The sequence below is a fragment of the Rhincodon typus genome, chromosome 11 (assembly GCF_021869965.1).
Source record: "Rhincodon typus isolate 14 chromosome 11, sRhiTyp1.1, whole genome shotgun sequence".
NCBI lineage: Eukaryota > Metazoa > Chordata > Chondrichthyes > Orectolobiformes > Rhincodontidae > Rhincodon > Rhincodon typus.
Window position 1 is genome coordinate 64107514 of NC_063342.1, and position 22872 is coordinate 64130385.

Here is a 22872-nt window from a genome sequence, read left to right on the forward strand (position 1 = left end):
TCCACAAATAGGACGAAGTCTTGTGGCACAGTGGCCATTGTCCCTAACTCTGGACCAGAGGTTCCAGGTTCAAGTCCCACCTCAGGACTTGATGGCTATAGAAGCTGTGGTCAACCAGATTGATTGCTCGTCTCTAAATCCTTTTCCAGTATGCCTACGTCAGGTAGTAAAAGTGGGAGAATTTGCTCGTCTGCCAGAACCATGTACTAGGGGCAGCACAACAGCCTCCTCACATTATAAGACTGCACACACAGGTACCTTCCATAAGCAAGTATCATCTCATTCTCACAGATGACTACACACACATTCCACAAATGTAGATTTGTCTGTTACTCTGATAATATGGAGACTGACCTACAACACGAACAGTTCTGTCCACTGATGATCCCATGTTCTCAACCCTATGCTTTCAAAAGAGTAAAAGATACAAATTTATTTTATCAGTGAAAGGACCATGTGACAATTTTTAGGTTTTGGTGGCAAATAGAAGACAACAGAAAATAAATGTTTTATGCATCTTAACAGGGACAGTCAGATATTAGTCTTAGCAGCAATAAATCAAGACTTACCTGTGACTTTCGATCAGATTTTAGCACTGTAACATACTGTAAATCAGGGAAGCAAAATACATCACTCTTGACGAAATATCTGTGACTTGAGTGAATAGGACAGGCAACTGGATCTTCAGAACCAGTCTTATCAAAGAATTACTAATAAGCTGCACAGGATATAAAGTGGGTGGTGACAATTAAAATTCAATGTCAAATCAAAACATGAAATAAAGGGAAAGAAAACTGAATCTAAGTGAGTGAGGTGTAAACAGTTTTTTGTCTCTTTATTATTTAATATTAGTTATGTATTGAAAGCTCTAAAGAAATGAGACTTAATGCTTGTACAAGTAAATTTCCACCCCAAAGTAGTTCTTTGGTGGTAACTAAGACCTAGCGTGCTATTAATAAAAAAAACTTACGTCAAAGTGGATAAATACTCATATTTTATGGTGAATTTAAGGGCGGGGTGTCCAACATTTTTGCCTGAAGGGCTGCATTTCAATTCTTTGATCACTCACGGGGGGCCACTGAGCAAATTTTGGGAGAAAGAAACCGCATTTGATGTATATTTCATTCTTTGCAAAAAGAACAGAAAATGTGCAATTTATGAACAAGCTTCAAATGAAAAAATTGATTTTTGTTTGTTTTTACTATATTGGACACTGTGCTCTTGAGATATCTGACATCACATCCATTGCACCAAGTGGTAGGTGATACCTAAAAGGCGCTGCTAAAACAATTACCCATCAATTTTGACTGCCTTTAAGGATGACCATAGAGGACACTATCAATATTCTGATTGTTCCTATTCCTATTTCCCACCTCTCCCTCTCCCAGTAGCAGCCAGTCTCTCCCTTGATACCTGGGACTCCTGAACAACATTGTGGTTGTACCTCATCATTACCTTCTCAATGACACTATGAATTGGGAAACAAACGCTATCAATGCCTATCCCGTAATAAAGCAAAATATGTCTTTTGGTCCCCTCACACAGTCGTGGATATCGTGATCCTTGAAAATTTTCAGAGGAGGAGCAGAAGACGAATACTTCAAGATACTCTGGTTATCAAGAGAGACATGAAAGTCCTGTCTCTCTACAATAAATGCTAGAACTAGAGAAAATGTTTCCACTGTGGCAGAATCCAAAACTAAAGGTCATAAAGAAATGATAGTTAGTAATAAATCCAATAAGAAATTCAGGTGAAACTTCTTATCTTGAGAGTTTTAAGAATGTGGAACTAGCTACCACAAAGAGTAGTTGAGGTGACTACCATAGCTGCACTTGAAGAAACTGGATAAGTACATAGGGGAGAAACTAATAGAACCCACAACCCTCATGCCTCTTTTTCAATAACGTAAGTCTGTAAAGCATAAATTGATCAGCACTGAGTTTCTTACAGGATGAAAAGTGCAAGGAAAGAATTGAAATCTGTCAAATGGTAACTTTGTCCTGAACGAAATGCTGCTTGAAACACTTGCTATTAACTCCAGAGGTGACAGGTGGATCATACTCTGTAAACTAAACCTGACACAGCCTTCATAAGCTGCACATTCTGTGGAGAACTTGTTGGAGATTTCGGCTACCTCTTGACTAGACAGGCATTTAATGTGGTTGGGTACTTCTGTCATCTGAAAAATGGATTTATTTCACTTTGAACTGATGGTGAGGAAAAGAAAATTGCAGTTATGAATTTGTTTTCCAAGTTTTCACACTTCTGTAACCCACAAAAAAAAACTTGGATGTGATTGTGTTAGGGGTTTAAGTACAGTGTTTTAATAATCTGAGGCATGATGTACAATAATTGTAGCATATTTGGGAGGTTTAGGCAAATTTGGATTTCTGGTTCCTACAGCTTTCAACAGGTAAATGTTTTCCTCACCTCAGGTCTATCTGTTGCACACTAATTGATAGAAATAGGTTGCAATGATTAGCCAATAATTCTGAGTATTCTTGTATCATACAATTATAAGGGTGGTAGGTGGCAAACCTGATGTCTCATAACACATACCATTTTGATCAACTGTGGGGATATCACGCTGGTTGGAAGACAGTACATTGTAGGTAAGGTTAGCAGAAAAATTAGCATCATTCTTGGGGTTAAGAAGCCACCTGATTGGACAAAATAGATACAATGGGCTGAATCGTACTTTTTATGTCTGGGCGACAGTTTCGTTGAATTTCACGGAGGGCTTTTTGTTGCAAGGCCTAGCAAAATCTCTCACCTACCATACCAAATTAGCCTCACGAATACACCTATCATGCCCCTATACACCATCCCTCCTAATTCTAGCCTCATTCACCCGCTGTTCTCAGAAGTACTCGCTACTCAATGGATATCCACCAAAGGACTGGCATCCTTGGTACCTGTGCAATTCTTCTGCACCCAAACATTGGTAATCTGATGTTGTTTCTGCAATCCATGAAGTAATGGCACAGAAGCCAAAAGTTACATTGCTCATTCCACATAGGCAGCACGGCTGACATTCCCTCACAGACACAATCACCCACTTTTTCACCGTGCTCACAGCTTAACCATCAGGCACCCTGTTTACCTGTTCTTAGCTACATCCCATCTAAACACTCTCTAAGTCACTTCTTCTGAAGAAGGGTCCAGACCCGAAATGTCAGCTTTCCTGCTCCTCTGATGCTGCTTGGCCTGCTGTGTTCATTCAGCTCTACACCTTGTTATCTCAGATTCTCCAGCATCGGCAGTTCCTACTATCTCTAAGTCACTGCTACCTTGTCCCTGGTATCCACTGTAGATCCATATCCCGTTATTATCCAGTAGAGTAACATCACAGACAGGTAAGCAACTGGACAATGTTAATTACAGCCAGCAAAAGTGAACAGAAACAAAATGATTGGAAGCTGCAGTTTGTCCCCACAATACAAACAAAATGCTGGCATCTTGACCAGTGACTATTTTACATTGCATGATGATCAGTTGCACCCAGCTCCCATCTACTGGAACCGGGTGTCGATGAGGTCTTGTCAGGTTTATAGCACCTGAAGCAACGGAGGTCTGTCAGTTACAAGGAGAGCTTCCTCCTCCTCAATGCCCTCATCCTCCTCCTCAGAACACTGCTCCCATTCCCCCAATTCCTCAGCATCTATCACATCACCTCATTGCCTGCTCCAATTGTGCAGAGTACAGGACGTCAGGATGATAGAGCATCCCCAGACCAGTTCAGCAGTTGATCTGCATCTTCAGCAGCCCCCTTGACAACTCCACCATGACTCTGAGTGAAGCATGGGCAACATTCTATCTGCATTCCACATCAGTCAGGGGATTGTGCAATGTTGTCATGGAGCAAAGCAAGTTTTTATTTCCTCAAACAGTCACTGGTGTCATACCCTACAGATGAGAACCACACATATTCTTCCACACAGTGAGACATGCAGCACTCCAAAAGTGAGAAATATGTCATCATTCATTCAGCTACAGCCTCAGTGTGTGCAATAACCTGGTGAAAGTACTGCAATGGCTGAGGGACCTCATTACATCAGAAAGGGAGTGTCTGCTGTGCTCTGACCCCCTTCCCATCCTGGACCTCCTTCAATCATTCAACTTTCCATGGTATTTAGTACAATATATCTTAATACTTATAAGACAGATGATGAAGCAATCGTCTCTGCCTCCCTCAGAATTCTTTGTTTCACATTATGGGTTGCTTTTGGCGTGCATTCATCTCTTTTTAAGTCATTGTTTTTAACTTCTGCATTATTGAGATGTTAATAACAAGGTACAATGACATAGTGCAAACCACCTTTGACCAGCACTTGAACAATGGCATGTTCACTTTTCAGTCATTGGAAATACACAATGAAATGATTGGAAATTAGCTGCAGTTTACAAATGCCTACTTCGATGTATTTGCCCCTTCAAAGTCTTACCATCCAGCAGACATGGATCCCATGCATTCACTCATCAAACTAACACAGACTCCACCCACCTTATATGTTGTCCCAGCTATTTTCCAGTTCCATTCAGTATCCAGTGAATGACAAGTGATGGCAGGGAACGCAGTTCGCAATAAGCATTGGGTTTCGCCCGATTGCCAGGTACCCCTCAGAGCTTCCACGTCCACTTTCTTCCTGCAGCCCATTTTCACCCATCTCCCTTTGTGGAGACCCACCACATTGAACTTTGCCTCCAATTGTCCTCTGACAGGGCACTTCAACAGAAGTGATCATTATTTCTGATGACAGTTCATTTCATGGGCCGGCTTTGATTGAGGATCCCATTCAAAGCATGAAGTTATCTTCATTTCTTACTCTGATGTGTTATGCACTGCGCATTTTCCATTAAAATTATGTTTCATTTTCTCTCCATCAGCTTCAAATTGCTTGATAAAATACTCAAATGAATGATGTTGAGATTAGCAACGTATTAATATCATGCCCCAGAACATAAATACTGACATTTATAATGTCATCATACAACTTCATATGCAAATCACCAAAACATAGCAAATATTCCCCTTGTAACAAAGCACTTAACATTCTCAAACATTTGCAGAAAAGTTTCTATTCTCAACTTTCATGCATTATGTGCTTATCTTGAAATAGTACCTCATATCTTCAATTTTTTAAATGGAACTTATCTCTTTGTCTTCATTTTTTAACAAATATTTTGAATGTCTCTGTAAAATCCAACATTTGAGTTTCTCATTTTGTCTGATTATTATCCTTGCTGCTATGGCCCGACAATCCCTATACAAGTAACATCCAAAAAAAATTGTGCAGTACTTTCCCCAGGCCCTTACAAAATGGAACCCAGAATTGTGCACTGTACTCCAAATGAGCCCCAGCCATTGTTTGGTACAGAGCCATCATGCACTTTGTATACAACTCTCTTGATTTAAATCCTAAAATACCATTTAATGCCTTTACTTCCCTATTCATCAATTTATAATTATTCATGTATTTGCATTAAATCCTTTCATACCTCTATTTTCAACCATTTAAGTTTATTTTCTTTTAAATTATTTATTCAAAAAGGAAAATCAATAAAAGCTCCAAACCATCAACACTTTGACATCCTGCTACCAGTCTGAGAACTACCAGTTTCTTGCAATTTGCTATTTCCCTTTCCATTTTCCCTTCTATGCAATGGGACCAAATTTTCTGTCCATTTCTTATCCAGCACTTAGTGAAATGCTTCCATATAGAATGCACCCACTTCATCCCCCGGACCATATTTTCTGTTATTCTCTCAAAACATCATCTTTGATATGCCAAACATGATCTGCTCTCCAGAAATCTCTGTTGGCCATCTCAGATGTATCATTAAATATTCATCTACATTGTCCCTAACTATTGTCTCTACCAGTTCACGATTTAATGTTGAATTGTTACCTATTTTCACAATTTCCCCTTTTTGAACATAGGTATAATGGTTGTCATGCTCCTGTCCTTCAACACAGCTTGTAGCTCTAATGAAATTTGATAAAACCTGGCCAGCCCCTCTACTGCATCCTTGCTACTAACAAAGGGTATGTGCAATCTGATCCTAGACATGTTAGATTTTAATATCCCCAAGTTCCATGTTTATTTTGCTAGTGTTAACAGTTGAGCGAGCAGTTCTTAAACTGGAACACATGATCCCTAAGGTAGCACGCAGGGTAACAAGCCTCCTCACCTCTGAGACTGAAGCCCACACCAGCACTGTCTGGTCCAGCCCTTGCCCTGTCTGTCTCTCTCCTCCTGTGTGTCAGTGAGGAGAGTCCTACTGGGGACAACACTGTGAACAGTTATGTTAGAAGATTGATTAATTGATGTTCTCATCCTACATTTCATCCCACACCTATTGAATTTGAAATGACAAATGCAGAATTATTAAGTATTACATATTGAAGCATTACACCATTAAAGTTTTTTATAATGAATTACATAGACCAAATATAAGCTTTTAGTACTAACTGTTAAGTAGAGTGATAAATAGCGAAGATCTCACCTAAGTGTAAGGCTTTCAAACGTACATCATTCATTGTTTGCTGCACTTGTTGCAAAACTAATAAATTCTCCCCCACTCCAGGCTTTCGAAGCCCACATCTGGACAGTACCTGTCTGGTCTTTGGGGATGGAAGTGGTTTCTTCTAAAAATCATGGAACAAAAATGCCATTTGCAGCTGAGCACTCGGCATCCCAGGAGCTCCTGTTCATTGTCCTATATTGGAAACTGACAGCACATTAATTGATAGGAATTTGGATTAACGAAATGATTGTGTGGGGAAAGAAAAATAATTGAAGCCTGAGGAGGAATCAGTGGGTGACGGCAGAAGGTGTGGGTGTGGTCCTGATTATTATATGATCCATTCTGAAAGTGGACATCCTTCCTCCTAACATCAGTGGGTGCAGAGAACTTTACAAAAACAGCATTAATTAAAGATGAGTTTTGAAGGTTGAAATAAAGATGAAATCTGTATTAGTCAACCCAAGCGTTCTGGATTGGGTTGGTATATCCAAACCCATGCCAACTTGGGCACCGACTGATATTCAAGCTATCAGTGGTGCCCTACCTTCCTACCGGTCATCAGTGGCTAACCTGTATCTTGTGTTACCTCAAGTGGTCCAGGGTGGAGGGTGTGACAGTATGCGCATGTACAGAAGGAAGGGAGGGAATGGCTGATTACTGTGTATGTGGGTTTGGGGGCGCGGTGGTGATTATTGTTTGAGTGTATGGATGGTAGAATGGTAGGTGCAAGAGGATCTCACCAACACTTCAGTCATCCGGAAGTATGGGCGGCTTGGCTGAAATCTACAGGAGTACATAAAATATCATTTTTGCCAACTACTTTAAAACACAGACTTTCATGTTTATGTGATTATTATATAATATGCGAACTTTAACATTAAACACTGAATGCTATCTTGCTGCGTTATTGCAGTTTTGATTTTGCTGGCGTCTGAGGTCACTTTCATTTTTAAGTGTTGAAATGGGGTGACATTGGAAAACAGTTCGGGCAGTGTTGGGTTAAAACATCGCAGCTTGTTGATCCAAATATTTCTCGTAATTCACCTTTACTTGAGGCTGGGCCAGCTCCGCTGTGCGTTTTCCTTTCTCAGTGCAGTGATCCGAAATCTCTGTTGGTATTTTGTTTTCCCTTCAGAGACCGAAGTGATGTTCTAAACTATGCTGCAGTTCTCATTGTCGTCGCTGTAAATCACTTGCTGCTCTTAAAATACTTTGGAACTGAGCAAGGAAGAAATCAAATGCAGAGAAAGCACGCTCATGGAGTTCTTAGTGATAAGAATGTCAACTGAATATGTCTCTCCCCCCCCCCCCTCCAGATTCGGAACGATTCCAGCATTGCCAAGGTCAAAAGTAGCAAGTTTAATTTGTTGTCCAAAAGCAGTGACTGTAAATTTATGTAATGAACAGATGCAGAGGATGTATGCTTTTAACAGTGATTGCAAGTAACCTAGAATTTGAGACTAAAGGATTTTAGAGCCCTTTTCTTAAATAATAGCTCTCTCACACACAAGTTACAATCTGTCATAGATAAACAGTCTTGTTATTAAAAATAACTGAGATTCGCATGGCTGAAATTCTCGACCTATCTTGAAGTGCCCCTATCCTGCTTGTAGATTTGCAGCCTGTGATATTTGGAGATGTCAGAAGAGCGGGCTTCTCTCCATTCGCTGAGCGCTGACCCTCGGGCTGAGCAATTGCAGGGACCTAGTGATAGCCAACGAGCTCCGGGAGACCGATGAGGACAATTGAGTCCCATCACACGGTCCCGCTTATCAAACCATGACCACCCAGGGAAGCGGCTCATTCATCAGGCTGCATTTGCTGCCCGATCCCGAGAACGGCGCTCTGCGATCAATGGGAGCGACTTGATAGTGAACCCATTTTGCAAGCTGGCTGTGTACGTGCAAGAACACTTGGCTGCTGTTTCCTGAGGACTAACAGTGACAGATAACGATCGCATTCTGCACAAAGCCCCCTGGTGGGGCCGCGCCAGGTGTCGGTAGGGGCCTGAAGCCCAGAGAGCTGGGGGTGAATGTGACCCTCTAACAGCTAACAGAATTGCACACCATTGTCCCACTGTTTCCAAATTGAGCGAGGTCACTTTTCACCGCAGGTTGAATTTGCCAAACCCTTATGAATCCTCTATTCTGCAACATTTTCCATTTCTGCTGTATTTTAGCATGCTTATGATAAAAAGGACGGTCGAGAGACTGACCAGCCCGCAGGGATTATTATAAATTGTACGTTTTGCATTATTTCTCGCACGTGAATGTCTTTTTATTATGAGCGCATTTTCCAGAAAAAAATGCAGAATGTGACATGCAGCAATGAACTGATACAATCATTCCCAAAAAGTGCAATTAAATATATTTCACATTAATTAGAATAAATTGGTATTGGGTAAGGCCTTTTTCGACAAATTGACTGAAATGAATTGCGAAGACGTCACAACTCTTGTATTTGTGTAAATTATATTTCTGACAACTGATTTTGTCTCAGCGAATAATTGCATATGTAAACCAGGGCTCGGGGCTTCGAAAGCCTGAAGGGGGGAGAATTTATTAGTTTTGCAACAAGTGCAGCAAGCATTGAATGATGCACATTTGAAAGCCTTACACTTAGGGGAGATCTTCACTATTTATCGCTTTACTTAACAGTTAGTACTAAAAACTTATATTTGGTCCACGTAATTCATTACAAAAAAACTTTAATGGTGTAATGCCTCAATATGTAATACTTAATAATTCTGCATTTGTCATTTCAAATTGCTTCAAAAATGTCAGTTTCTTCCTTTACACAAAACATTTGAGTATAGCCATGCCTGCTGGCTCAACCAAAATCTACTTGAATTAGCCTAATTAAATCCCATTAACAACGGCTTATTACCATTAAGCCCACCAGAAATCGCTCAGCTGGTCTCTCACCATCTGCCTTCCCTGTGGGCAGTGTTTTATGTGAGATAAAAACATTACAAAATACACAAGATCAACCGTAGAGAAATGAATAGTTTTAATAGAAGTTCCCTTTTATTGCCATTCATTTTGCTAAAATACTGTATTATTTTCAAAATTGTGCGCATGGAATTAATGCCAGTTTAAAGCCCAGAATATTACAAACGTTTAAAATACCCTACCAATTCACTGTGTCTCAGATATTTTAATTCTGACAATTAGAATTTTCTTGTTAATCTCAACCATTGTTTTCAACTTTCTTGGTTAGTTGGAAGTAGCCTTCTTATTTACTTTTCCAAATTGCCTTTTAACCTGGGAAAATAAATGTAAGATGCCACCAATTAATTTTTGCTGTTTTTTTTCCCATATTTGGCAAATATTGAATTTGTTTAAAGTATTTCCAGCCCAAGTTTCAAACATGTTTGGGAAACCATCGAGTTGACAATTTAGATGTTCTCTTCTGGCTTCCAGAATGGTTTCAATTCAACCAGCCTGACACCATTTTGTTGGGAGTGAGCAGGGAGTATGGATGAAAGGGAAGGGGGTGCACTCAGCTATCCTCCTGTCTTATTATCTACTTCCAAGAGCTCCAGGCTAATCAAATGACTGGTAGCTTTCTGGTCCTAATATCCTTTTTGAGATCAGTAGCCATTGTTGGGATTGCAACAGTCCGCAACTAAATTTTGCATTGAAGCTGCATGATAGAGTAGGGTGGTGGGGGTTATCTCTGGGCCGAATTGGACTGGAAAGTTGGTGGGTGAAACACACCAGTGATCAAGGCAGTGGGTGCCTATAATTAGAAACTGGGGTGCACAGAAAGCTGTAAACTTTCCTGTCATAGGCCACTGTGGTATTATGTACAGGCTTCTGCGGCAGGTGGGACCTGAACTCAAGCCCACTGGCTCAAAAGACAAGGACATTACCGCTGCACCACAAGATCTCACATAAGCTTCACGATATCTGTCTCAACTAGAGTCCGACTCTCTTTCGTTCTACCTCCTACGAATTTGTAGAAAAATCTATTAATTGGCCACTTAAGGGCCAAGTGGAGCAGCAAAAGAGGTGCCCAATTCCTCCTCCACTCATAAAATTGTAATAGGGTCACGGGCAGGTGGATAGGAGAAGAGACAAGCACATGGTGTGTTACAGTTCGAATGGTCAATCTGCCCATGTAAAATTCTGCCCTGCAAATTGGTCAGTTGACATACAGTCTGTTTTGGTCCATTTTAAGGACTATCAATTTGTTTGGGGGATTTGGGAAGAAGTCAGTTTTCAAACTACTCTGCTAGTCTAGGGTTAAAGCACGAGCATCTTTCCTTTTGCCAATTGGGAACAATGTGTACCTAGAAATTTTACAATGGGTCCTTCATAGTGATTAAAATGTACACAGTAACTTTATTAGTCTGACCAGTCAATGAAAGATTATATTTCAACTACCATTTGAAGACCCATTGTGTAAAAGCAGTCTCTAAGGTATTTGTTATGAATTGTTTTCACTTTATTAAATGCTAACAAAACACTTCCTTTAATAGATACAAAATAACCAAAACCGGAGTGAATTGTGTAAATGTATAATCTAATCAAAGGATTTACATGATATTGTAAAGTGCAAGATTGAAACGCAAGCACTTTGTAACTACACTAGCATCTGAGCCGGAAGATCAGATTGCACGCGTGAATGTGGTCCCTAGTATCTATTAAGTTCAATGATGCACGCTATTTCATTTCTGTGGGTGTGGGCAGTATTCAACTTGAAGCAACATATGGTCACGTGACTTAAAGCTACCAAAATAATGTCTAGAGGCAATTGCAGGGAGGTACTATCTCCCCTTATGTAGAACAGAGTGAGTAAGAAAGACACTTCCATCGTGGGGTTTACTCGATAAGTTAACCTACAGAAGTGGAAATTGAGCAATTTGTTGACCGTCACGTAAACCATAAGGTATATGAATAAATAGATGTCTCAATTCCCAATATTTTCTTAGTATGCATAATAATAACTGACAAAGTGGTCACGCACAAACTTCTTCGGGAGAATGGAGTTATGTTGGCTGCCACTTCAGGAAATCGGAACTGAAAAATTGAAAAGATAACTGCTATGTTCGTGTAATGTAGGGTTAAGAATTGAACAGCTGTTGATAATTGATCCGAAGAAGAGGATGCACAATTGCACTTGGTAATAGACCAAAAAAATCTGTCAAATGCTTAAGTCATGAGATCAAAGAACATGTATTTTGCACGCCTAGCTCACTTCGTTTAGTTTTCCTAAATTACCAGCTGCATCTAGCATTTTGTTTATAGTGTGCACACACATTTGTTTTTGGTAAAGGGATCTGGTTATCATAGAAAACAACTTTGAACTTTGCATGATAGTGTTGGCACCAGAGTATCATCGTTTTGCAATTGGTCAAAGATGGGACATTTTGGTATTGAACTGTGAGAAAACTGTTGATGTTTTAATTATAATAGAAGTTGATTCAATAGCAAAATAATGAAAAACATTAGACTGTGTGAAAAGCTGTCATTATTCTTTTCTATGTGTATAAACCATGAACATTTAAATCATCTGTCTGGTAAAATAACATCACGTGACAGTGCTGTGACATAGTTGTTTCCAGTCTATTACTCCAAGATGTCTTGTAGTATCTGCTATGACTAGTCAATGAAAACTTTACTGTCCAACACTTTAGCTAAATTACTTTCGCAAATTATCCCTAAAAAGTATTCAATAGCAACAACTTGCATTTACGTTATGCATTAAGCATAGTCAAACATCCTTATGCAGCATGAACAGAACCACATAAAGAATAATAGGCATAGCCAAAGAAATACATTTTGAGTAATGACTTAAGGAGGATAGGGAATTAAAGAGCTAAAGAAGTTTGGGAGGTAAATTCCAGAGCTTTGAGCCTATGCAATTGAAAGTAGAGCACTTACGATAAAGCAAAGGAAATTGTGAATGTGCAGGAGGTCAGAACTGGAGAAACAAGGAGATTTCAGATGTCTGTAGATTTGTAGGAGTAACAGAGATTGGGAGGAGTATAATTATGAAAGGATTTGCACTCATGGCTGAGAATTTTAAATTTGAAACATTGTGAAACTAATGGCCAACGTAGGTCAGAAAGCACAGCTTTAATGGGTGAATGGCATGTTGTAAGTTAGGACTCAGGCAGTACAGAATTTTATCAGATGAAGTTTACAGTGGAAGTTGGTAACATGGAAATAGTTGAATCTGGAGGTAACAAAGGAATATATGTGGGTTGCTGGGAACTGAAATTATGCGACCACCAGTTTGGCGGCAAAAGGTAATGCGATGAAGGGGCACGTCTTACAGATAGGAAGAAGTCAATGAGAGTATAAGAATAGAAAGAGGAGAGAGCAGAGAAAGGTACAACTTCAAAACCAAATAGTTTCACTGAGCCAAAGAAATACCAAATTGCAATCACCCTGAAATGTGAGCTGCAAAGCAAGGATCAAGATAATGAGCCATGCATCGTCTTTGGTATATATTCTTAAGGCTCTTGCCTGCACGTAAGGAAGTGCATCTCAGTATATGTATGGCATGAGTACAGCATTGGGTGCTGCTACTTCAACCAGATAAGAATGAAAGCACTGCAATTTGCTTATTGCTTTTCGTACCTTCAGGGCATCCCATAGCACTTTACATGCAATTCAAATGTCTTGGAAGTAAGAGTACCACCACTGAGCCAACTGACTGTGTCTAACAGGAATGTATTTGCTGATGAAAGACAACTGAAGGGGGTTCTGCTGTAAGGATTTGTACATAGGAGTAGTCATAGAAAAATATTATAATACATTTTTTATGTGACTAGTCAAAAAGTCCATATTGCATGTATCTGGTAATAGAAACAAATTTATTGTTCACATTGTTAGGTAATGCTGGCATTTGGAAATGGGGCTCCTTCCTACTTAGCCAGCAATGGAGACAGTTTAATTTGCGATGCTCCAACAAAGCAGAAAAAAACACAGTTAAGTAATTTGCTGGAATAATTTAATGAGGGATACATGAAAAGTGTGAGGCGATGCACTTTGGAAGAAGCAAGAAGATAAGGGAGTACTCAGGACACTAGGAAGCTCAAAGGAGCAAAGTGATCTTGGGTGCTTGTCCACAGATCCCTGAAGGTGGCAGGACAGCTTAATAGGGTGTTTAAGACAGCATATGGGATACTTGACTTTATCAGTCATGGCACAGATTATATGAGCAGGGAGGATATATTGGAGCTGGTCACAGCTAGAGTAGTATGAGCAGTTCTGGTCACCACTCTATAGGAAAGATGTGATTGCACTGGAAGAGATGCAGAGGAGATTCAGCACCTGGTCTGGAGCAGTTTAGCTATGAAGAGAGGCTGGACAGGCTTCAGTTTTCCTTAGAGCGGTGAAGGCTGAGAGGGGACTTGATTAAGAAGGAAAAGATTGAGGGACATGGACAGGATGGGTAGGAAGTAGTTGTTCCCCGGCTTTAAAGGATCATGATCTAAAGGTGAAGGGCAAAGGGGGATTTGAGGGAAAGAAAATGACCCAGAGGAATCTGGAACTCACTACCTAGGAGGGTAATAGAGACAGGAAACCTCACAACCTTTAAAATGTATTTGGCTGAGCCCTTGAAATGTCATAACATTCATGGCCATGGGCCAGAGAATGGATGAGCTGAAGAGCCTCTTCTGTGCCCTATGACTCTGTAACATGGAGTTAAAAAGCAAATTCTGGGAATTGAGACATTAAAGAGAGCATTTGACGATTATTTGGACTAAAAATGTGCAAAAGATATGGGGAAAAAGGCAAGAGATTGGCACTGAATGGTGATGCTCGTTTAAAGAGGCGGTGCCGGCACAGTAGGCTGAATGGCCTCCTCCTGGGCGATGATGAAATATACAAAAGGTCAGTTGGCCGCTGGAGAAATGATATTTCTGGCGGAGACATTTTGCTAGAACTCAATGGCTGGACAAATTGCTTTAGCGGAAAAGGTAAAAGCGAATTGGCACTTTGAGGGTGGAATACTTGATTACATAAGAAAAGTCTTTCTTTTTTTAAAAAGAGGTCGCACATACGAAATCATTGCCAAGTTTAGAAAAATTGGGATGTAGACCTAGGAAACTACAATTGTTACTAAAAGTTTTAATCAAATGCCTTTATTTCATGTCAATATTCCCCGCAACACTGTACGGATCTGAGCATTATAACCTGTTTTAAGACTCATTACCTGTCTGATACTATAGTGAGGTAGAATGTGGAGATCATTAACTGTAGTGGGCGTGCGTGCGAGGAAGACATGACCCCACGTTAAGTTGATTTGCAAATGAGAGAACTATATCTAAATTTAAAATCCTTTTAAGACCCTGACCGAAGGGGACAGGGTGAAGAGGCAGAGCTGCTGTATTTCCAGCATTACACTGCTGGATAAGGTGAGCTCCGAGGTGTGAAAAATGAGTTTGAGGGTTTGCTCTGGGATGAGGCACTGATTCCCAATGGCTGGGATGTTGATAGCAATGCGTGCGCAGCCCGTCACCTCTCCAGCGGGGAAGGAGTCCCTGGGAATCACAGTCCACACATCCTGACAGGAGAGCCTCCAAACAATACGGATTATCTCTAAAATAACCCCCTCCCACCCCCAACTTCCCCTCACCCACCCACAACCCCACCACAGCAGCAGTAACAACAACCATCGCTAAGCCAGGGAGAGGGAAGGGGACGTAATCAGACGGAGCTGCTGTACACAGTACTAGGCGAGGCTCTGCTGTCTGAATTCTCTCTCTCTCTCTCTCTCTCTCTGTGTCTGCTGGGGAAAAATACGGGAATGAATGAAGACAGAAAGGTAAGTGTCAGGACAAAATATGCGCAAAGAATCTTTCATTTGTTAAAACAAAAGAGTCTTTTTATCAACAAATATCCACAGTGTAGCAAGCAGTCTGATCCATTGTAACCAGCCTGTAATAAGGAATTGAAGTCATGGGGTTGTCCTCATCTCTGTGTCCGTGAACGATTTGTATTTATTTTAAAGACAATGTTTCCAGTTATTGCTGCCGATACTCTCTCGCTTTCTTTATTCTCGGTTTATTCCACCCCCCACGCCTTGCTGTTATCAATCTCCGCCTTACTGTCGTTTTATGGAGGCGGGGGGGAGGTGGGGAAGAGAGGTTAGATACCTCGGACCCTTGCGGAGATCCAGCTGTTTGCGTGAACCGACGTGTCCGTGTTCTCAGGTTCCTCCTGATAATCCCCGTAATCGGGCCTTGACTGGATACTAACGTGTCATTTTGTTTTAACACTGGCCATCCAGACGGCCCCCATTCACCTTGCTTCCGACCAAAACCCTGGCCAAAATGAATCGAGTTGGGCATGGGGGGGGGGGTATAGAGAGGGGGGAAAAATCATTCCCGAAACAATAAAGGGGGATTTATCGAAGGCTTCCCACCCCAGTCACAGCTTTATGTAAAACAAGATGATTGCCGATTGGAAAAGCCTCACGTACAGGCGGACAGAACAGCGAGAGCTGTTTGCTGTTAGTTTGGAGACGGGGAAGACCCTGTCAGCGACTGCCTATTGCTGTTTTACTGGCAGCGGTGTTCACAAACAACAGGATACGTTTGACTTCACTGTAACTGTATCACTCTCTGAAATCGGCGAATTTCCAAACACCTTTAAAACAAAAAAATTCTTCTTTCGTTGCTGGCGGCGGAAGGTGCTGTTTGATGGATTTACATAGCCAGGGAAAAAAGGAAGCCAATGTTTTTTTTTTATGAGGCTAAGCCTTAATTTGCTATCACTTTGAAAGCAGATCAGAAACATTGCCCTTCGGTTCATCTTTACTTACTCCCACCCTCTCCCCATTTTTAGTTTGGATTGACTCGTCTCCTGTGTAAACTGCATATTTACAGGTGAGTGAGATATTCACTACCTCCCACCAAAAATTTGAAGGGAATTATTATGTTTTTGTTGCTTTTTGATAATGAATAGGCATAACAGGCAGTGTTTATTTTTTTTAAATATAGCGAGTTTCTTTTCTTTTCATTTAGGTAAAGCAAGTTGTAAAGCAACGGTCTGATTATTTAAAGTGAAGCCTTTGACTAAAACTGCCGTTTGTAAATTCGGCCGCTCTGCTTGGGTCTGCATACGGCACACTGTTTATTGAAATGTGGAGACAGTGTTATGTTTTGAACCGAGCGAGGAAACCGCAGTGTCGTTTAAAAGTGTAAGGTTATTGAGAGGTTCATTATTGAAAACGCAAGTTAACCCTTTGAACTGTCAGTTCTGATCAAAATGCAGTACTAAACAAAACCGCGCTCAGTTTCAGTAGGACGGAACCTTTTGTACGGAAGTGAGGGGCCGAATGGCTTCTGTTCCGATGGCACCGTACCTGTACTTAATTTCCTGAATTGATTTTACTAGTAAACTGGCCAGTCGGAGTAGAGCACTGAATCAAGAATCAATCTTTATACTGTATGGCATTTTGTAAATTGGCAGCGGTTTAGAAGTTGGATTGAGTAATGTTAGCTGGCTGATCAGTTAGTACCAAAACCTGTTTTTGCACGTCTCGTGAATCGGTGGTGCCAAATTCTGTGTTTTCATAACACGATTAGCAAAGCTGGAAACTTGGGGATGCTTCATGTAATCATTCCGCAGCGAGGTCACAGGCTCGGGCGGACCGCATATCATTGGTATTAGCATTTCAGTAAGAACGGTCGACTGCTGACTGTCAACAAGAAGATTTTTAGATGAGTTGATTGAAATAACGAAGGAACGGCGGGAGGAAGGTTGCCAGTGTTTGGGTGTTCTGGTGGCGATCTTCTGTTTCCTCAGTGTCAGCCTTTGAGGTCACCAACAATGAAATCACTGGCAGTAATCGAAAGCGGGTGACCATGTTGATATTGCACTGGAACTAATATTATTCTCAACTGCAAGCAGCCATAATTGAATAACTTTATCTACACCAGTTTTTATTAATTTAGGCGATATTCCCAGCCGCCCTTCTTGAACTGCTGACGGTTTAGTGCAGGTTCACTCGCATTGCTGTTCCGTAGGGAGCTGGACCCACTGACAGTGAAGGAGCAGTAATGTATTTCCAACTCAGGATGGCTAGTGGCCTGGAGAGAGACTTGCAGATGGTGCTGTTCCCAATGCATCTGCTGCCCTTGTCTACAAAAGAGGGCAGTATAACAAGAAGCTGAGCTACTGCAATATATTGCACTCCTTCCCCAATTAAAGAAAAAACTGACACATTGAAATATAAACTAGAAAATGTATATCAATTCCCAGATTACAATGTAGCTAACCTGACATCAATGCATGCTTGTTTCTACTGTAATCACAAGTCAAATATATATGATTGACATTACACATTAATTTACTTGTCACTAGTATATCTTAAAAAACATATCATAATTTGACAGAAATGATAAATAGAACAACTTATTTTCCTTTCCTTCCTACATACTTTTAATTAACCTATCCAGCTCCTTTCTCTTTCTGTCTGCCTGTCTCCTGGACAGCAGAGAGACCATTTTAAAAAAAATACTCATCTAAAACAAAATGTTACATTAATAAACAATAGGCTGCCCTCCATCATATTCAACAGCTATACTGACCGCCATAACACAAGAAAGTACATGTATTCTTATGTGTTAAGAATTCCTATTTGTTGTTTCTATTAAGTTTGTGAGATGATTAGAATGATGACCTTTAAGAGAACAGCAGCATAAACAGTTGCTATTGTAATTTAGTGAAATGTACACTTTTACATAAAATATTCAGTTATGTTTTCATACATGCATTAAATTAATATAATAAATACATTTGCTTCATCTGCTTGTTTTGATGCAACTTGGAGAGCTCTAAAACATTGCCCTATTTAATTTGAACACAAAGCAGGAACAATACGTCTATGTGGGAGGGTAATGAACCTAACATCCACACAGAAGTAATTAAAGGTACCTGCTTGCGGTCATGTATTTCAGATGCAAATTATTTGGTTACAGTTTCATTACTAGTAAAAATTTTGGGAAAAGTATCTTTAATTAAAATACAGTAAAAGTTGCGGTGATTACAAATTAGTCAGCGTTGACGGCAGAAGGTGATTTAAACATCCAAATCATAGTGTATGCATGGACTTAAATGCTTTTGCTCCTTTTAAGATTGTTTAATTGTAAATCCTTTTTATGTTATTTATGCAGCAATTAATTACAGAGAGTGACATTTAATTAATTATTTTTGAATAATTATGATAAAATATTCTACCATAAATAATTGACTTAAGACTGCGATTGCAATGGGTATATTTGGTTTTTTTGTGTGTTGCTTTCCTCCTTTCACCACTTTTATTCTTACTCTTTGCTTTTTAGTCAGGAACCAGGTTAATCCATGCTGCACCCTTTGGCACGACAGCTGCCAATGCAGCTCCATTATAATTTTGTATATCAAAATTGCATACGGCAGAATGAGAGACACTTGTCAGGATTTCTTTTCCCAAAAGTGCAGGAAACTGCTGCTGTTAAGTTATTCACCTAGCTGGATCAGTAAGAATGATAAAGTTTGTCATGTTTGAAGTTGGTTCTTTTGGCCAACTGTCAATGGTAGGACTTGAGCGTGCATCTTCTGAGTTCTAAAATATGCATCTTAAATATCACCAGATCACCACAGAATAAAGTAATTGACTGTGATAATTCTAAAATTTTAAGAGGTTATTTTGTCCTGTTTTCTTTAAGAGAGAGATTGAACGAGAGGCAAAGAGGTGTCTTGTTAAGCCACTTGAATAAACCACTAGGGAGGCATTGGGTTTTTTTTTAATAGCCTGAATAGGTGTGGCCAGCTCTCTCAGATTAGGATTTCTGGGTTTTGGTTTTTCAGTAGCATCAGAAGCTATTGGGCTCTCAACAGAGTTGGAAGCTTCAGTGAATGTCTCCTGGCTGCTACTCTCTCTCTGAACTTTCTCTTAATGTTTTTTTCCCTCCTGGATTGGAGAATGGCATGTGAGAATCTGTGTCTGAATTTTACTTTTTTTTTGCCAAGGGGTGTGTTTATAGGATATGATTATATTGGAACAGTTAATTAGTGATAGTTACTGTATCTATTTTTCAGTTAAGTTATCCAGTGGAGTTAAGTTATTCTAAAGTCCTCTTTCTTTGGTTGTATTTTAAATAATATAGTATTTAAATTAGTGCTTAATGTTGAGTAGTTTGAGCAGTCACATTGCATCTGGAACAGACAGTTTACATTTGCCTTTAAAATAAGAAAATGTTAGAGTCTAGACTACCTTCTTAAAATATTTTTTGGGGGTCTGGCTGGTCCATAACATTGACAATAGATAATAATGTCATTGAAAAGTGTGAGAGGTTTAATTTACATTTATTAAATGTAACTGATTCCATTGACAGGGAGAATACCAGAGTAATACTGGATACAAGATTGTAGATTATTAAATGCCATGTTTTCAAATATCTTATTTTTGGTTGAGAGCATAATAGAATAGCATCAATGGGTTGTAATGTAAGTTAAAAATGAGAAACTGTAATTAGAATTTCTTTCCCACCTTTATTTTCTTCCTGTATATGACAGAAACATAATGTCAGTTTGGAAAAAAAAATGTTCCAGAGAGTAAGTAGAAGGCTTGTTAAAGACCATGTGTGCAGTAAACCTAATAGTCATAGCGATTGCATTCTCTATTTTCTCTGTTGTCTTTGCTCTGGTATGATGTATACGTGCATTGGCTTTCCTACAGAAGGCTGCCCTGAACCATGATTTTTATTGTAGACACACTGAAGTGGGAAGGTGATGGCCTAGTAGCATTATTGCTTGATTAATAATTTGGAGAGCTAGTAATGTCCTGGGTTCGAATTCCACCATGGAATCTGAGTTCAGTAAAAATCTGGAATTAATAGACTAATGATGACTGGAAAAGTATTGTCAATTGTTGGGGGAAACCCCAAGGGAACTGCCATCCTTACCTGGTCTGGTCTACATGTGATTCCAGACCCACAGCAATGTGGTTGACTCTCAACTGCCCTGTGGCTAATTAGGTATGGGCAATGAATGCTCGCCTAGCCAGCGACACCCATATCCTATAAATGAATAAGAAAAACATGTACCTTTGAATAGTTAACACGAGTTCCCAACATAGGTTGGGAGTTAAAGTGAAAAGGAACCTTTTTAATGGGGAGGAGTGGGGTTTGGTAGTGCATAGGGGAAATCAACTGGGTTAGCTGGTGTTGAGGGAGAGGAGCTTGACCATTAAAGTTCTCATCCATAGCTCAAATTTAAAGAGATGTAGTAATTAAAGATAAGTGGCTCTGCATCAAAGCAATGTCTGAAAAATATTTGCTGAGGCTTACATTGGAGCTGAAATATCTGGCAGGCAAGGTTGAAGCTTTGCTATGGCTGTATCTGAAAGGGGAACAGGAGGTAGGTGAAAAAACCAAAATGGAAGGAAATTAATTGTGAGACGTGAAGCGAATCACTGGGTCTGTGGTGAAATGATGCAGCCCTCACAACCACCCACCCCGCTCCAAAGTTGAATGATAGGTAAAACAGATGTGCTATTGTATGAGGTACACATGAAGAAGGTTGCCCTTGTTTAGCACTCCATATCCCCATCTGCAGCAATAATATTGGAAGATGGCAGCCAGGTTAATGGTTTGTGTATCTGCAGGATCTGTAAACAGAAATGAAAGGATATGGTAAAGTCAAAAGAATGGCCATTAAACAGCATATTTTGCTAGGTCAAGGGCCCAAGAACACTTACAAAGTGTTGCTTGTCAGCTTGTTCCATTTTTACTGTTTACGTGGCTAGTCATGCAGCTGTTACAATGCATCTTGTGTGCACCCATAATATTCCAAGTCACCACTGCAACAGGTTTGGTATTTACATCTCATGTAAGCAGACATGAGGCTAGTTCATTGTATTTTATGCATCCCACCAAGTCACAACAGTAGTTCATGCCAAAACAGTCATTGCATCCTATGGATATCTATATTTCAATCAGGCACAGTTAGAATGCAACTTACAATTGAAAACCTTGCTGCACTTTATCTTCTATGGGCTTTATAGAGAAATAATTGTTACACAACCAAACGGTGTCAAATAGCGACTTGCGGGCACACACATCTACCACAATAGAAATTGATGCTTCTTCAACTTTGTTCTGGTACACGTTTTCTACTTGCAAGCAAAGCTAGAACAAAATCAAGGGAACAAAATTCTTAACAACATATTCAAAGATCACTGATCCTTCACTCCCATTCTCACATCTTAGAATCTGGAGAGAACAGGAAACACTAAGTTCCTCAAGTTTATGATCCTTCTCCCATTTCTTGTCCGCTCTTTCACACATTCGTACACACAAGCATGGGAATAAATTGCAAAGCAAGATCTGCTTGAAGTTGTGCCAGCTTTCTTAACTTTTGCCCCTTCATTGTAAGCTGCAGGGCAGACTGAGCAAGGCAGTCCACATAGCATTCTGTCAAATGCAAATGTATGAACTAGGAACTGGAGTAGGCCATGTGGTGCTTCACCATTACATAAGATCATGGTTGATTTGATTATGGCCTCAACTCCACACTTCATTCCACCTCCGAGAATCGTTGACTCTGTTGTTAGTTAAGAATCTAGTAGCCTCTGCTATAATGGTTTTCAGTGATGCTGCTTCTACTACTCTCTTGGGAAGAGAGTCTTGAAAACTCTTGAATCTGTGAGGGAAGAGGTTTTCTCCTCACTACTGTCTTAAATGGACAAATCTTTAATTTTAAATGTGCTCTCCTAGTTCTGGTCTCTCCCACTAAGGGAAACATTCTTTCAGCATTCACCCTATCACATCCTCTCAGGATCATATTTGTTTTAGTAAGATCACCTCTTAGCCTTCTAAACTTGAACTGATAGAGGCGCAGCCCATCCAACCTTTCCCAATAAGATAGTCCCCACATCCTAGAAATCAGGCAAGTGAACCTTTTTCAAACAGCTTGTGACATAGGATGCATCCTTTCTTAAATAAGGGACCGAAACAATACAAATACCCTAAAGTGGCATCATGAATGCTGTATACACCTATTGCAAAATATCCAGACTTCTACGTTCAATTCTTGGTGTTAGTAGACCATATCTGGAATATGGGAGCAGGTTTGGTCCCCTTACTCACAGAAAAATATTATTTCATTGGAGGCAGTTCAGAAAAGGTTCCAGGATGATCCCTCGTATGGAGGGATGGTATTATGAGCAAAGGTTCAACATTTTGGGACTCTACTCACTGGAATTTAGAAGAATGAGAGGTGATCTCATTGAAACGTATGAGATTCTTAAAGGACTTTCAATGCATAGCAGAGTCTAGGACCAGGGGGCATAGTCTCAGAATTAAGGGGTTCCAATTTAAGACTCAGGTGCAGAGGAAT

At 40.1% G+C, this 22872-nt stretch overlaps 1 protein-coding gene across 1 annotated transcript in view; it reads left to right on the plus strand.

The window, feature by feature from the left end:
* Window positions 1-15229: 15229 nt before the first annotated feature.
* Window positions 15230-22872, plus strand: part of LOC109930163 (retinoic acid-induced protein 2) — an 82870-nt gene continuing 75227 nt past the window's right edge. Inside the window, exon 1 of the mRNA XM_048602701.1 lies at window positions 15230-15313. Within this exon, the coding sequence (XP_048458658.1) occupies window positions 15296-15313 (18 nt within the window). The 5' untranslated portion in view covers window positions 15230-15295. The remainder of the gene's footprint in view (window positions 15314-22872) is intronic.